General features: G+C 61.0%; 1 protein-coding gene across 2 annotated transcripts in view; it reads left to right on the forward strand.

The window, feature by feature from the left end:
* Positions 1 to 12,409, forward strand: part of SDK1 (sidekick cell adhesion molecule 1) — a 982,790-nt gene that overhangs the window by 956,817 nt on the left and 13,564 nt on the right. For both annotated transcript variants that reach the window (XM_070064289.2, XM_070064294.2), the window contains exons 41-42: positions 7,158 to 7,322; positions 10,727 to 10,864. In XM_070064289.2, the coding sequence (XP_069920390.2) occupies positions 7,158 to 7,322; positions 10,727 to 10,864 (303 nt within the window). The remainder of the gene's footprint in view (positions 1 to 7,157; positions 7,323 to 10,726; positions 10,865 to 12,409) is intronic.

Here is a 12,409-nt window from a genome sequence, read left to right on the forward strand (position 1 = left end):
AGCTTCAGTGGCAGCTCATGAGCCTGTTATTCGGGTTGCACACGGGGCCCCACACCGCCCTGGGGCTTGGCCCAAGGTGGAGAGGCTTCAGCTGCTGTCTGTGCTCAGTGGGGTCAGCGCCCCAGCATGCACACTGACCCCCAGGGGCCAGACGGGGTGAGAAAGTGGCCGTGAGAATGCTGCCTTTCGCCATGAGTGCTCTCAGTGTCCGGTAGCCGCTTGCCCACGGTCTACCCTTTGGGTGTTAACTGAAGCGGAGCGGTGCAGGGCCCAAGGTGTCTCAGTGAACATCGGAGAAGACAGCCCTCCCTCTGAGCCCCGGGCCAGCGGCGCACCGTCCAAGACCAGGCTTCTGCGCACTGGCAGTATTTAAACGCGAGCCGGTACCCGGGGCTCCAGGTCTCAGTCGCCGTCTATTTCAGGCCTCATTACACAAAGCATCAAATGCTGTATCATTTTGTTTTCTCCACCTAAACTGGCAAGATGTTCTCCAGGCGAGGGAGGGGTGCTCGAGGTGTTTCGAGCCCTGTGATACCCACGGGGACCCCTGGGGAGCCCTCCCTGCTGCACGTCTGGGGAGACCGAGGCCCTCTGTTTGGGGCCCACCTGGTCTGCTCGGCTGAATCTCCATCTTGCCCTGGGAGAGAAGCCGCTCACTGCTGCTGCCCAGAGAGTGGCTCACCGGCTCGGGCAGCCGGGCAGGTGGCCGTGCGACCTCGCCGCCTCACCTGAACCCCTGCAGACCCTACCCCAAAGCTCTCAGCGCTGCCCTGATGTGGAGACCCAGAGCCAAGCAGCAGCTAATGGAGTTAGCACGGGGTGGCCACACGAGCGGCCTCCAGCCTTGCAGAGGGTGGTCTGTGAGCACGGGCCGCGACCTCACCGCCAGACCCTGCCAGGGTGGCCAGGCCAGCACCTCCGTCTCCCGGGTCTGCACTGGCTTCCTCCAAGTCAAAGCTGGAAGGCAGTGGAGACTGTGCAATGGATTTATTTACACAAATTATTCTGAGGCGTTTTACTGTGTAGATCACGGAGCCTCATTTACATATTTACACAATAGACCGGAATGGCACTAAAGGAGCTATAAATATATTTTCCTCTCCAAAGCAACCATGAAATACATATTTAGGGTGTACCCTAGGCAGGCAGACATTGTATTGCTTTTCTTTTTACAAATAGCTCTGTAGCCCAGAGACGAGAGCTGGCGGATGGGGGCCTGTCCCTCCGTCCATTCGTCTGCTCGGGGTGCTCAGTGTCCACTCCCAGTGGCCTGGAAGTGGCCCAGCGCCCTCCCCATACTCACTTGGTTCTTTGACAACGCGAGTTCTCAGTTGAACAAAGAAGGAAATCAGCATTTCCTGGGAGGTCTGGCACTGCCGAGAGCCCCCAGTTGGCAAGTCCAGTGGGTGGGCTGCAGCCGCAGGGCCCCGTCCCCCTCCTGCTTCCTCGTGAGCACAGCTGGTGACAGCGTGCCCACCTGGGAGTCCCGCTCCCTCCCAGGCCCTCGCGGGGCAGGGGACACTGCCTCTGTCTCCTGCCCTGTGCACGGGGAGCAGGCCAAAGGTGTATTGTTTTTTTTAATCAGATATAGTCATTAACCTCGTGTGGAAGCCTGCACCTGCTTCAGTTAAACATCCAAGCGAGGTGCACCATTTATACGTAGAGAAACGTTCAGAAATACACAGCTGAGCGGAGCGTGTCTTCCCGGAGCCGCGGGCTAGCAGCAAGTTGTTGGTGTGAGAGAGTGGACGCGGACGCCTCGCGGTGACTGGCAGTTCCATTCAGCATGCACACCTGCTTAATTGCCCGTGAAATCACACGTTTGGATTGGCACAGCGACTGCCTTAATACCCGCAGCACACGGCTGGGGTCTGGGCGTTGGAGAGATGAATTGAGCCACGCACCCTCAGCCGTGCCGCACCGGGCCCCCTCTCAGTTCAGAGAAGGAGTGACCGTGTTTCCAGGTCTGTTAGGACGTGGTCTGGGAGCAACTGCGCCTCCTACCGGTGCCACGTTGTGCCGGGGAGCTGTTGGCATGGTGAGAGAAAAGCTGACTCATTGTGTCTCCTAGAAACCAGGGTGGCCCGGATGGCAAACCCACCGCCCCTGGAAGCGATGGCTTTGTGCAGGGACCTTCAACATCCGTCGCTTCCCACATTTTTGTAGACAAACAGTGCAGTTACAGACGCGAAGGCCAAGTTTGTATTCTGGAGAGAAAAGCCGCCCGGTGAGCGCCCAGCGCCCTGGGCCCTCCTGGGGCCACCGGGGTGTCTGGTGTGTGCGGACAGCCTGGTCAGTGCGGGGTGTGGTGGTCACGTTTCTTTCTCTCTGTTTTCCTTGCTTTCTGAGCTCCTGTCAGCCCCGGCACATGGGACCTTCCTGGTGCATGGACAATCAGTTGCCCAAATCTCGTTGTTGCTACCCGTTCTGTGATGTGGTTTCCCCCTAATTTGTTGGGGGGACAGCGTTTCGGTATCAGGCCGGCAAGGCATCCTCTCGGGGGGCCAGGCAGGAAAGGGGGGCCCAGCAGACGGAGGCGATGCTAGTTCACTCTGCCGCATGCCCGGGGCCCGGCCTCACCTCCCAGGAAGCTCACAGTCCTGCCCGGCAGGAGGCTCGATATCGGGTCAGCCGCTGGGGACCAGTTACCTGAGGCTGGTCTGGAAGGGCCAGGGCTCTTCTCTGTCAGCCAGCCCTGCGTCTCCTGATGCAGACGGCACCGCTCGCTCAGGGAGGCAGCGCCAGCAGCATCCCAGCGGAGCGAGCCTCCCCCATGACCAGGAGCTGCTCGAACCCTGTGCCCAGGGCCAGCTTTTGAAACACAGGGCCCGACTGGCCTCTCCTGAGACGGAATCCCAGGCTCTGGGGACTGTCAGGGCACAGGAAAATCAGCTGCACAAATCTCATTATTGCTAATAGTTTCGCAGTGTTGTTTTCCCCCTAATTTGTAGAGGTGCTTTTCTCCATCATTGATTTATTGAGATATTTAGCAGCGTAATACAAATGAGAAAAACAATGCGCAGTGGAGACGCGCAATGGAGGCGTCCGCGGCTGCCAAGTCCTGTGGTACCCACTGGTGCTCGAGCTGCAGATATTGGTGTGGGGAGGTAGTGCAGCGGATTATAACTGCGGAATATGCCGACTTTGCAAAGGCAAAATTAAACAGAATAAAATCCAAACATTTGCTTCCGTTAAGTCAGAAAGAAATTTCCCTGGTATGACCCACCCTCCCCCACCCCACACACACACACATTTTTTTTAGTGTCAGTGGATTCCCTAAATAAATCGTTCTGTGTGGAGATTCTCTATCAATATTTTAAAATATTTTTATGAGAAATGCACACAATTCCTGGAGCTGTGACACAGCGGTTAAAATAAAATGTGGCCCGCAGCGGATGGCAGAGGAAGGAGTCGTCTTTCCCCGAGCAGCAGGGGCGCGTTCCAGGAACACGAGCGCAGAGAGCAGCCGCCGCACAGGTGGCCACACCTCAGAGACAGCTGGAAAACCCTTCCCCCCCTCCGGTCCCTTCGTGTCAGTGATTGAAGGCATCACCCAGTTTATGGAGGTCTGCTTTCTGTCCTTGGTCTCTCACAGCATAAAACTAGAAGCAAAACACAGTGCATCCAGCATGGACAGTCCTCGGAACAGTGGCTGGTTCCTAGTCGGCACTAAATTAAATCCTGGTGCTTATTACACGTGCGAAGTCTGCATGTGCCAGGCTCTGCGAACGATCGTGGGACACGAGGGTGGACAGGCCGAGGGGTGAATGGACGCCTGGTAGGGAAGTGGGCGGTCCGTCAGGAAGTGTTGATGGGATCTGTTGAAATCTTGAGAAACGTGGAACACTGTGGCGCACAGACAGGGAGGCGTGGCGAGTGTTCTGGAAGCCTGTGGATTGGCGTATGGGGTGCGGACAAGGCTGGCCTGGAGGAGATGAGACTGAAGGGGTGAAGTGGCCAGGCTGGCTTTCCTCTCTGCCCATGGACTAGGAATAGCTCAACAAGAACAGATGGCCCCTCTGATTCCCTGATGGCAGGAACAGGGCCCGAGTATTTGTGCTCTGGAGTGTTTGTGGGGGTATGAGAGAGGGCAGAAGAGGGGGACACAACCCCCTGCCCCCGTCCCTCAGGCTGCAGAGTGGCCTGTGAAACGCCCGCGCGGTCCTGGCCCTTCTGACCCGAACCCGCCCAGGCCCGGTACTGCTGTAGCCATCTTGCAGCTGTACAGGCTGCAGTATTTTAGGAAAAAAGGCTTCCGCCGCGGCTTGCGACTTTGAAGTTGTAAATGATAATGGGTATCTTGATGAGAAACGACGGTGAACGTGAATACGGAGAGGTAAATCGTCATTGTGCTGCCGGAGATTTGTGGCTTTAAGATCTCATTCGCGTCCATTCCCTCATTAACCTATGGCTGTGAGGGCTCCGCCCTCCCTCCGTGAGCCCCACCGTGTACACCGGCAGTTCCTGCTGTTTACCCTGGGGCTAATCCGCTGGAGCCGATCTGGCTTTGCAGGGTATTCTGGTTCACCCTCAGTGTGGCCGAGGCTGCCGGCTGGTGTGCGGGCATAGTCACAGGGCCTCTCCTTGTGAGATCCCCGCTCACCCTCAGTGTGGCCGAGGCTGCCGGCTGGTGTGCGGGCATAGTCTCAGGGCCTCTCCTTGTGAGGTCCCCGCAGCTGGGCCTGGGCAGGAGTGCTGCCCCCCAACGAGCGCTGCACCATGGGCCGCCGCCAGTAGAAGCCTCCGTTCTGCTGTGTAAACTGTGCACTGCTGGCCACTCTGAGCACTTGAGGACCAGCGGCTTCTGTCACCCTGGAAACCAGGCGATGCTGTGGCTGAGTTGGCCGCAGCCACACTGCAGAGGGCACAGAGAGGCTGAGCGCTCCGCCCTTGGCCACACAGCTGACTGGCAGGGCCAGGCGCATGCCTCGGCCCCGGTGGCCGCTGGGCAGTGGTGTGTGGCCTGGGTGACAGCTCCGCTGGTCACATCCTCTCTGCCTCAGAACCAGACACACTTGCTTCTCCCCTCGTCTCTGCCGAAGATCATCCAGCTTTGACCTCAGTCCCATTGATGTTCTTCTGAATGGCAGGCTGTCAATGAGTCCCGTGTGTTCTGCTTGTGTTTACCGTGGCGAAATACACATAACATGGAACTGCACAGTTCCAGGCAGGAAACACATTCGGTGTGCGGCGACCCTCACCACCACCCGTCTCCGTGCTGGGCCTGTATCCCCGGGAACGCCAACGCCGCCGTCAGCTCCAGGCCCTGGCACCTGCCGCTTTCTTCTGTCTCCGCGCCCCTGGCTCCTCGTGGCCTGCGTGGGGGGTCCCCAGGTCTTGGCCCTTCGCCGCTGTGTCACCGCACAAGCACAGGGTCCTGGAGGCCAGTGCACGTGGCAGCAGGCACAGACCCGGCGGTGCGCACCCGGCCACCCGGCCCCCAGCACCAGGGTCGTTGCTAACATCTGGTTCTTGAGATTGTGTGGCTGCAGATGTGGGCGTACGGCATCTATTCAAGGATGACTGTTATTTGTTAAATTTGTATTGAGGGCTGGCCTTGTGGTAGAGGGGTTAAGCCACCACCTGTGTCGCCGGCATCCCGTCGGAGTGCTGGTTTGAGCGCTGGCTGCCCTTCAGTCCCTGCCAGTGTGCCTGGGAGAGCAGCAGCGGATGGAGCAGATGGCCCAAGTGCTTGGAGCTGGACAGAAAGCCGACTTTGGCCTGGCCCAGCCCCTTGCCGTTGCAGGCATTTAGGGAGTGAACCCAAGCTCGCGCTCTCACCCTCTTTTTTTTTAAAGATTTATTTATTTATTTGAAAGTCAGAGTTACAGAGAGAGAGAGAGAGAGAGAGAGAGGGAGACGTCTTCCATCCGATGGTTCACTCCCCAATTGTCCGCAACAGCCGGAGCTGCGCCAATTCGATTCTTCCAGGTCTCCTACACCGGTGCAGGGGCCCAAGGACTTGGGCCATCTTCTGCTTTCCCCGGCCACACAGAGAGCTGGATCGGAAGTGGAGCAGCCGGGACTCAAACCCGTGCCCATATGGGATGCCGGCACTTCAGGCCAGGGCGTTAACCCGCTGCGCCACAGCACCGGCCCCTCTCTGCCTTTCTTTATCTGTAATTCTGCCTTTCAAATACAGAAATCTTTAATAAATAAATAAAGTTTTTGCTAGATTTGGTGGCACCTAGGCGTGGAAGAGCTGACCTCAGGGCAGGTTTGACATGAATAGCTCTGGTGGGTGCTGAGCAGCCCACGCTCGGCCTCAGGGACAGCCTCGTCCCGACGTTCCTTCCCCTCGGAAACCCAGTGCCAAGTCCTCAGGGTGAGCACGGGCCCAGGCTGATCCCAGGAGTGCAGCGCCCCCGTCTGCTGCGGCGCCCCCTATCTGCCGCGGCATCCCCTATCTGCTGCAGCACCCCCTATCTGCCGCGGCGCCCCCTATCTGCCACGGCGCCCCCTATCTGCCACGGCGCCCCCTATCTGCCACAGCGCCCCCTATCTGCTGTGGCATCCCCTATCTGCCGCGGCATCCCCTATCCGCTGCAGCGCCCCCATCTGCCGCAGCGCTCCGTATCTACTGCTGTCCAAGCTCCTTTACTGGGGAGGAGGCCATCGAAAGCCACGCTCGGAGCACAGCAGCTCCTGCCCAGCCCACGTGGGACCCCCACGCTGAGCTGCAGCCACTGGTCCAAGGAGCTGTGGCTTCCAGGGTTCACCTTGACCCCTTGCTGGATTGTGGCCGCCAGGGAGGATGCGGTGGGACACACAGGCGCTGCAGAGGACAGCTGGCGACCGGCAGGGTGGCCACAGCAGTTGTCAGTGGGTCAGTGTGGGGGCTGAGAGGGTCCGCAGCAGGCGTGTGCACAGTGGGCAGGGAAGGCAGCCACGATTTCCAAAGGTGAGGTCAAGTCGGGAACCATAGGAGGGAGTGGAGAGCAGTGGGGTGAGAACCGTGTGGAAGGGGCCACCCAGCACCCACTCTGGCGGCCTGTGGATGAGGGAGCAGCTCTCGTCCCCCCCACCACCACCCTCACCAGCCCTGATGCCTGCATCAGACGCCCTGGCCCAGGGCAGGGGTGGCGTCCAGGGGCCGAGTCTTGTGTCCAGGAGAAAACCCGTGTTCACCTCGCTCCATCTTGTGGCCCCCGTTGCAGATGAAGGCCTGTGGGACATGTTTGCCAAGGACATCCCCCGGAGCGCCACGTCCTACACCGTGAGCCTGGACCAGCTGCGACAGGGAGTGACCTACGAGTTCCGCGTGGTGGCCGTGAACGAGGCGGGCTACGGGGAGCCAAGCAGCCCGTCCACTGCTGTGTCAGGTAGGACCCTTCCAGGAGGGCCAGGGCCCAGGTGAGCGGGGTCAGCCAGGGGCAGACGAGGGCGCTCCCGAGTCTACAGCTTCCCCAACGTGGCCAAGAGGCCGCCTAGAGAAAACGCGGTGGGGAGAGCAGTGCGGATCCCGGGCACCTGCCTGACCACCACCTTTGACCCAGGGCCAGCTCTCCACAGGCAGGACCCCAGGCCCTGGAGCCGCCAGCGAGGGCCTCTGCAGATTTCCCTGCCGTGCTGGGCTCAGGCAGGGAGCTGCGTGGGATGTGGGCAGTGCAGACGAGGCCCCGCAGCCACTGGGCGCCCCTGAGACAGTGCAGGAGCCCGGGGCTGTGGGCGAATGACAGATGGAGGCACTGGGCCTGCGTCATCCGCCGGGCCTTGCTTCCCACTCCCGTCTCTTGCACGACTGCTGGCCCTGGGTTCTGCTGGGCGTGACAGTGGAAAAGGCGTGGCAAGCTGTCTGCCCTGGAGTTGGCGTGTCTGTGAGGCAGCAGACGCTGCTGTGAGGGTGGCCCTGGGGCAGACTTCCACAGAGGCAGACGGGGTAGCTGGTGACAACGTGGCCCTGACCAGCCGGCCTGGCAGGAACAAGTCCCAGCTCCAGCTGCAGCCCAGGCTCGCGTGGAAGAGTTTAGGAATCCCCCTCCTGGGGCCCCCAGCAGACCATGATGTCAGCCACCCCAGGGCAGGGCTCTGGGCCTCATTGTCTGTAACTCCTTGGTGATTCTAAGGGGCAGGCAGGCCCCTGGCCTGGGTGCTGGGGGCTGCAGTGAGGGGTGGGCTGCAGCGTGGCCCCAGGAAGGCATTTGATTAAGGAGAGCCGACAGCAGCGGCTGAGAGGATGTTTGGGGCCTGGCGGGCAGCGTCGAGGCCAGAAGCTGGGAGAGGCTGTGCCAGGTCAGCATCACCGCCCCCACCCCCACCCCCGCAACCCAGGGGAGGCTGCCTCATCCCCTGCAGTGAGATCGGCCTGAGCCGCCGAGTGCGGCAGCGCAAGCTGGCGACAGGACCCTCCTTCCTGTCCCTGTGGCTGGAGAAGGGTGGCCCCGCTCCAGGGCCTGGGCCTGTGCACCCCTCGCCTGGAGCGCAAGGCACCCAGTGGGCTGAGGCCGGGAGGAAGGGGCCGGGGGCTGCTTGAGTTTTTAAGAAAAATCACCAAGTTCTCAACTTTTATCATGAAAAATTTGAATATACCCCAAAGTAGAGGAAATAGGATGTGGGACCCCCACTCAGCGCCTTGCCCCATGGGAGCCGTCTCTGACATACGGCTCCGCCATCAGCAGCTCATGACAGCCTGGTCCCTCACCCTGCGCTGGGGGCCACGTGGCGCGCACGTTTCTCTGAGACTCCGTGGCACCCACAAGCTGGCCTTGGCTGCCAGCCGGGCTGTGGTCAGTTGGTTACACCCGTCAGAGAAGCCCGACCCCAGCCGTGTGGCGTGGGAGCATCCTGCCTGCCCGGAGGGCCCTGTGGGACAGCCGTGGCCTGCCACACACCCGACCCACGCCATTATGGTCTGCTTTCAGGCAATGGGCTTAAGGTCTGTCAGATTTACTGTGAGGAGTATTTAATGCAGTCTGCAAACCTGCTTATCTTTAGGATTCTAAGTACTGCCACCTCCTAAGAAACCCCATGCCATCACAGTACCCAAAGCGAATCCCCACTGTGTTCCCTGCACGCGCACATCCATCGTTTGCTCAGTGAGATCCTTAGAGTGAGGTGGATGAGCGCGCAGCGGGTGTTAGCGGCGGAGAGCAGCCCTGGGCTGCAGCCGGAAGGGGCTGCCCAGTCCAGACCTCTGATGCCTTCCAGCCAGCAGCCCCGTTGGGAGGCACACGCAGAACACCCAGCACCCACCGAGCAACAGTTTCCCATTTTCCTGGTCTTAGCACACAGAATGAAACGTGAGGAAGGACCGGACCCTTCCAGAAGGCGGCTTTTAAACAAAACCCTTTCTGTTCATTTCTCAAAAACACTTTGAAGAAGGGGCCAGCAGTTCAGCTCAGTTCCGCTGCAGGCACGAAAGAAATGAAACCCAGCCCGGCGTGAGGGCCCGGCCGCAGCACACAGGCTGCCGGCAGACAAGCACCCAAGGAGCCCCGTGACCAGCCGGCTGGAGCTGGGAGCCGGCGGAGCTGAGCATGGCGGCGGCGGCAGTCGCTCTCCGGGGCCTGTGGGAGCCAAGGAAGGGTCTCAGGAGAGAGCAGGGCTTAGGACAGATGGGAGGGAGAGGGAGAGAGGCGACGCCATCCGGACTTGGCCTGCAGAGCTGAAGGCCAGAGGTGGGGATGGAGGAGGGAGGCTCTCGCAGCTGGCCGGGCTGTCTCAGCCACGGGGGTGAGAAGGGGGTTGGGAGCTCTGTGCACCTTCCTCGCGTTAACCAGACGCTGCTTTCCAGCAGATAAGACCAGGGGACACAAGCAGAAGGGGCAGCTTTGATGGCAAGGGTGGGTCTCCAGGGCAGAGGGTGGCCTGGGGGACAGAAGAGGCCCCAGCTTACTCCATGGGAAAGGTAGGCAACCCCCAGAGCCTGGACTCGTGGGACAAGAGCCGCTCAGCTGGAACTGGACAGCGGCTCTGTCCTCCCTGCAGCCCCAGGTTTTTCACCACACCCTGTGCTGTGGTCTGTGCGGGAAGGCGGGTGCCTGGGGCTCCGTCCCACGTGGCCGTGTCTGGGCTCCTGTCCCACGTGGCCATGTCTGGGCTCCTGTCCCACATGGCCGTGTCTGGGCTCCTGTCCCACGTGGCTGTGTCTGGGCTCCTGTCCCACGTGGCCGTGTCTGGGCTCCCTCTCCCCCAGGCCATGTCTGGGCTCCTGTCCCACGTGGCCGTGTCTGGGCTCCCGTCCCACGTGGCCGTGTCTGGGCTCCCGTCCCACGTGGCCGTGTCCGGGCTCCCGTCCCACGTGGCCATGCCTGGGCTCCTGTCCCACGTGGCCGTGTCCGGGCTCCTGTCCCACGTGGCCGTGTCCGGGCTCCTGTCCCACGTGGCTGTGTCCGGGCTCCTCTCCCACGTGGACGTGTCTGGGCTCCCGTCCCACGTGGCCGTGTCTGGGCTCCCGTCCCACGTGGCCGTGTCTGGGCTCCCTGTCCCACGTGGCCGTGTCTGCGCTCCCGTCCCACGTGGCCGTGTCTGGGCTCCCTGTCCCACGTGGCCGTGTCTGCGCTCCCGTCCCACGTGGCCGTGTCTGGGCTCCTGTCCCACAGGCCATGTCTGGGCTCCCGTCCCACGTGGCCGTGTCTGGGCTCCTGTCCCACATGGCCGTGTCTGGGCTCCTGTCCCACATGGCCACGTCTGGGCTCCCTCTCCCACGTGGCCGTGTCTGCGCTCCCGTCCCACGTGGCCATGTCTGGGCTCCCGTCCCACGTGGCCATGTCTGTGTCTTCCGCAGCTCAAGTGGAGGCGGTATTCTACGAGCAGTGGTGGTTCCTCCTGGTGATGGCTCTCTCCAGCCTGATCATCGTCCTGCTGGTCGTGTTTGCCCTGGTCTTGCACGGACAGACCAAGAAATACAAGAACTGCAGCACAGGTGCGGTGCTCACCTTCCCTTCCCCGCCCCCGAGCGGCCCTGGCACGTTGGCCTGTTCCTCCCCCCTGGATTGGCCACGCCAACAGTTGTTTTTCTGTCTGGAGGCAGCAGCCAAGCAAAACCAGAGCCGGACATCGGCGACCAGGCCTCTGTGCAGCCACTGCTGGGTTAACCCAGCGTCGCAGACGAGGCGCTGGGGGCACGTGGTCTCTGAGTCTGTTCCCCCACCTCACTGTTGCTGTAAGACAAGTGTGTGTTGGGATGTGGTTGGGGAGTGTCGAGTGTTAGGTGAACTGCTGTTGCTTACCGTCAGGAAGGCAGGGAACCGGGGACCAGCACAGACATTCCGACATGGCTTTGGTTCACAGCCCAGCTCATAGCTCTCTGAGGCCCATCTCCTGTTGTGTTGTCCACACAAGGCCCACACGTGGCAGAGTGGACTCCGGTCAGTGGGCCTGCAACTCCCCTGTAGGGCAGTGAGCAGACGGAAGTGAGCTGGGACGGCGCATCGTGCTGACCCCGTCTCCATAAAGGTCAGATGCAGCCGGAAGGCATGGATGCTTAGGGAAGGGGTAGAAGGCGGAATCCTTACGGGCACCGTGTGCCCCGGTGCAGGGGGCGACTACACACAGCCGGCTGCGTGACGCCAGACACCTGGCGTTAGTGCACAGCGTGCATTTTACTCCTGTTTTTTTTTTTTTTTTTAAGATTTATTTATTTATTTGGAAGAGTTACACAGAGAGGAGAGGCAGAGAGAGAGAGGTCTTCCCTTCGATGGTTCACTCCCCAATTGGCCACAATGGCCGGAGCTGCGCCAATCCAAAGCCAGGAGCCGGGAGCTTCTTCCAGGTCTCCCACGCGGGTGCAGGGGCCCAAGCACTTGGGCCGTCCTGTACTGCTTTCCCAGGCCATAGCAGAGAGCTGGATCGGAAGTGGAGCAGCCGGGTCTCAAACCAGCGCCCACATGGGATGCCAACGCTTCCAGCCAGGGCATTAACCCGCTGCGCCACAGTGCTGGCCCCACACGACAGCTCCCTGCCTCCCCCTCCTCCCGTCCTGAGCACGGGCTCAGAAAGCCAGATCTGACCCGCGGTTCTTCTGCTCCGCCTCGCCCTGCAGGATCAGTGACACCCCCGGAAGGTGGTGCTTGTCTTCCGGCCTGTCCGCCAGGGGCCGGCAGGACCCAAACCTCCACTGTGAGATCCGTGCCCCGCCCCCCATCCTCACCCGAGCTCCTGGACACTCCTCCCCAGCTCTCCTCCCATCAGCCCCTTCACCTGCTCCTGCTCTTTGTCCAGTGGGTGCAGGAGCGTCGTGTACCTGACACTCTGCAGTGTGCACGGGTGCTGCCCGGGGCCAGCAGGCCTGAGGAGTCCGTCCCTCAGGGAGCTCCTCGTGGACATTGGGGCAGACAGAAAACAAGCAAACAGGCGTGCAGGGGGTCAGGCCTGCGCGAGGGCTGGGGAGGCAGCAGGAGTCAGGATCTGTTTTCTGTGCAGCGGGCACAGTCCCGCGGGTAAGAGATTTTTCGTGGCTGTGGTTCTG

Source organism: Oryctolagus cuniculus, chromosome 19 (genome assembly GCF_051225735.1).
Source record: "Oryctolagus cuniculus isolate XC-2025 breed Fujian yellow rabbit chromosome 19, ASM5122573v1, whole genome shotgun sequence".
NCBI classification, from domain to species: domain Eukaryota; kingdom Metazoa; phylum Chordata; class Mammalia; order Lagomorpha; family Leporidae; genus Oryctolagus; species Oryctolagus cuniculus.